The following is a 3,804-nucleotide window of genomic DNA, read 5'->3' as shown; positions in this document are numbered from 1 at the left end:
TATAGACAGGTGAGGCTTATAGACAGGTGAGGCTTATAGACAGGTGAGACTTATAGACAGGTGAGGCTTATGGACAGGTGAGACTTATAGACAGGTGAGTGAGGCTTATAGACAGGTGAGGCTTATAGACAGGTGAGGCTTATAGACAGGTGAGTGAGGCTTATAGGCAGGTGAGTGAGGCTTATAGACAGGTGAGGCTTATAGACAGGTGAGTGAGACTTATAGACAGGTGATGCTTATAGACAGGTGAGTGAGGCTTATAGGCAGGTGAGTGAGGCTTATAGACAGGTGAGGCTTATAGACAGGTGAGTGAGACTTATAGACAGGTGAGGCTTATAGACAGGTGAGTGAGGCTTATAGGCAGGTGAGTGAGGCTTATAGGCAGGTGAGTGAGGCTTATAGACAGGTGAGGCTTATAGACAGGTGAGTGAGACTTATAGACAGGTGATGCTTATAGACAGGTGAGTGAGGCTTATAGGCAGGTGAGTGAGGCTTATAGACAGGTGAGGCTTATATACAGGTGAGTGAGACTTATAGACAGGTGAGGCTTATAGACAGGTGAGTGAGGCTTATAGACAGGTGAGTGAGACTTATAGACAGGTGAGGCTTATAGGCAGGTGAGTGAGGCTTATAAGCAGGTGAGTGAGGCTTATAGACAGGTGAGTGAGGCTTATAAGCAGGTGAGTGAGGCTTATAGACAGGTGAGGCTTATAGACAGGTGAGTGAGACCTATAGACAGGTGATGCTTATAGACAGGTGCGACTTATAGGCAGGTGAGGCTTATAGACAGGTGAGGTTTTTAGACAGGTGAGGTTTAAAGACAGGTCAGTTCCTGTCAATCATTAGAATGTTCCGTCTGATCCAAGTCATCAACATGTTGTCAATCAATCAAGATAATAATCAATAATCATCTAATCTGTCTTTGTTGGTCAGACGTCGTCCAGAGAGTCACAGATGTTACCCCGACTAACATCCCCGACACAAGTATGTATGTGTGTGTCTGTGTGTGTCTGTGTGTGTGTTTGAATGTGTATGTGTATATGTATGTATGGTGTGCATGTATGTGTGAGTGTGTGTCTGTGTGTGTGTTTGAATGTGTATGTGTATGTATGTATGGTGTGCATGTATGTGTGAGTGTGTGTCTGTGTGTGTGTTTGAATGTGTGTGTGTATATGTATGTATGGTGTGCATGTATGTGTGAGTGTGTGTCTGTGTGTGTGTTTGAATGTGTGTGTGTATATGTATGTATGGTGTGCATGTATGTGTGAGTGTGTGTCTGTGTGTGTGTTTGAATGTGTGTGTGTATATGTAGTGTATGTATATGTACGTGTGTGTATGTATATGTAGTGTGTGTATATGTATTTGTGTGTGTTTCAGTGTGTGTACATGACATTTGTTTGTGAATGTATTAGTGTGTACGTGAGTGTGTGTGTGTGTTTACCGGTGTGTATATGTTTGTGTGTCTGTGTTTCTCTGTGTGTGTATATGTTTACATGTATTTGTTTGTGTGTAAATGTATATCTTTGTCTGTGTTTTTCTGTGAGTGGCTGATGAAAAAATCACTTTGACGTTTGTCATTAATGTCATCCATTCATTAACTCATTCATCCATTCATTCACTCATTCATTCATTCATTCGTTAATTCATTCATTCATTCACTCATTCATTCATTCATTCACTCATTCACTCATTCACTCATTCATTCATTCACTCATTCATTCATTCATTCATTCACTCATTCATTCATTCATTCATTCATTCACTCATTCATTCATTCATTCATTCACTCATCCATTAATTTGTCATCCATTCATTCACTCATTCATTCATTAATTCACTCACTCATTTATTCATTCATTCACTCATTCATTCATTCATTCATTCCTTCATTCATTCGTTCACTCATTAATTCATTAATTAATTCCTTCCTTCATTCATTCATTCATTCATTCATTCACTCATTCATTCATTCATTCATTCATTCACTCATTCATTCCTTCCATCATTCATTCACTCATTCATTCCTTCATCTATTCACTCATTCATTCCTTCATTCATTCATTCACTCATTCATTCATTCATTCCTTCATTCACTCATTCATTCATTCACTCATTCACTCATTCCTTCATTCATTCCTTCATTCCTTCATTCCTTCATTCATTCACTCATTCTTTCATTCATTCATTCATTCCTTCATTCATTCACTCATTCTTTCATTCACTTATTCATTCCTTCATTCATTCATTCACTCATTCATTCCTTCATTCATTCATTCATTCATTCACTCATTCATTCATACACTCATTCATTCATTCATTCACTCATTCACTCATTCATTCATTCATTCCTTCATTCATTCATTCATTCATTCATTCACTCATTCATTCCTTCATTCATTCATTCACTCATTCATTCATTCATTCACTCATTCACTCATTCATTCATTCATTCTGAAGCTCACTTCCTCTTCTTCTCTTCATCAGTCGACGGCTGTCAAAGGTGGTTGAGTTGCAAGAACAACTTCCTGCTTCAGTACCAGCGGCAGGTTCTGACCCGACTGCCCGGCTGCCCCTGCATGTACCCGCTCCAGGTGGTCTACGGAGCCGTGGACATCCTGGACGCTGACCTGAGGAGGACCTTCCGCTGGAGAGACGCCAGTGGCCCCCGAGAACGTCTGGACATCTACAAACCTTCGGCTCGTTTCTGCATCTCGTCCATGTTGTCGTACGACAGCCGCACACCTGCCACTCAACACTGTTGCTACGACGACCAGACCCGACTCATCACGCGAGGCAAAGGAGCCGGATCTCCAGACCTGGTCTCTGTGGACTTCAACTCACAACTTCACCACCAGGTCGACGTCCTGCCCTGGATCCTCTGCAAGGGCGACTGGACTCGCCTGCACTCGGTCAGACCCCCAAACAACAGACTCCAGTGTCAACACAACCCAGACCACGACCAGTTCCTGAGTCAGTTGACGGAGGCTCAGGAGTACTGAGTCACAGGAGGAGTACTGAGTCACAGGAGGAGTACTGAGTCACAGGAGGAGTACTGAGTCACAGGAGGAGTACTGAGTCACAGGAGGAGTACTGAGTCACAGCAGGAGTACTGAGTCACAGGAGGAGTACTGAGTCACAGGAGGAGTACTGAGTCACAGGAGGAGTACTGAGTCACAGCAGGAGTACTGAGTCACAGCAGGAGTACTGAGTCACAGGAGGAGTACTGAGTCACAGGAGGAGTACTGAGTCACAGGAGGAGTACTGAGTCACAGCAGGAGTACTGAGTCACAGGAGGAGTACTGAGTCACAGGAGGAGTACTGAGTCACAGGAGGAGTACTGAGTCACAGGAGGAGTACTGAGTCACAGGAGGAGTACTGAGTCACAGCAGGAGTACTGAGTCACAGCAGGAGTACTGAGTCACAGGAGGAGTACTGAGTCACAAGAGGAGTACTGAGTCACAGGAGGAGTACTGAGTCACAGCAGGAGTACTTTGTCACAGCAGGAGTACTGAGTCACAGGAGGAGTACTGAGTCACAGCAGGAGTACTGAGTCACAGGAGGAGTACTGAGTCACAGCAGGAGTACTGAGTCACAGCAGGAGTACTGAGTCACAGCAGGAGTACTGAGTCACAGGAGGAGTACTGAGTCACAGCAGGAGTACTGAGTCACAGGAGGAGTACTGAGTCACAGGAGGAGTACTGAGTCACAGCAGGAGTACTGAGTCACAGCAGGAGTACTGAGTCACAGCAGGAGTACTGAGTCACAGGAGGAGTACTGAGTCACAGCAGGAGTACTGAGTCACAG

The 3,804-nt window shown here is 44.2% G+C and overlaps 1 protein-coding gene across 1 annotated transcript in view; it reads left to right on the top strand.

The window, feature by feature from the left end:
• Positions 1-3,089, top strand: part of LOC148059973 (isthmin-2-like) — a 4,253-nt gene extending 1,164 nt beyond the window's left edge. The window contains exons 4-5 of the mRNA XM_087780108.1: positions 934-984; positions 2,485-3,089. Coding sequence (XP_087636234.1) covers positions 934-984; positions 2,485-2,999 — 566 coding nt within the window. The 3' untranslated portion in view covers positions 3,000-3,089. The remainder of the gene's footprint in view (positions 1-933; positions 985-2,484) is intronic.
• The last annotated feature ends 715 nt before the right edge of the window (positions 3,090-3,804 follow it).

Source organism: Callionymus lyra, chromosome 18, assembly GCF_982586985.1.
Source record: "Callionymus lyra chromosome 18, fCalLyr1.hap1.1, whole genome shotgun sequence".
In the NCBI taxonomy this organism is placed as follows: domain Eukaryota; kingdom Metazoa; phylum Chordata; class Actinopteri; order Syngnathiformes; family Callionymidae; genus Callionymus; species Callionymus lyra.
The sequence above is the reverse complement of the archived record's forward strand: the minus strand, read 5'-3'. Positions and strand labels throughout refer to the sequence as shown.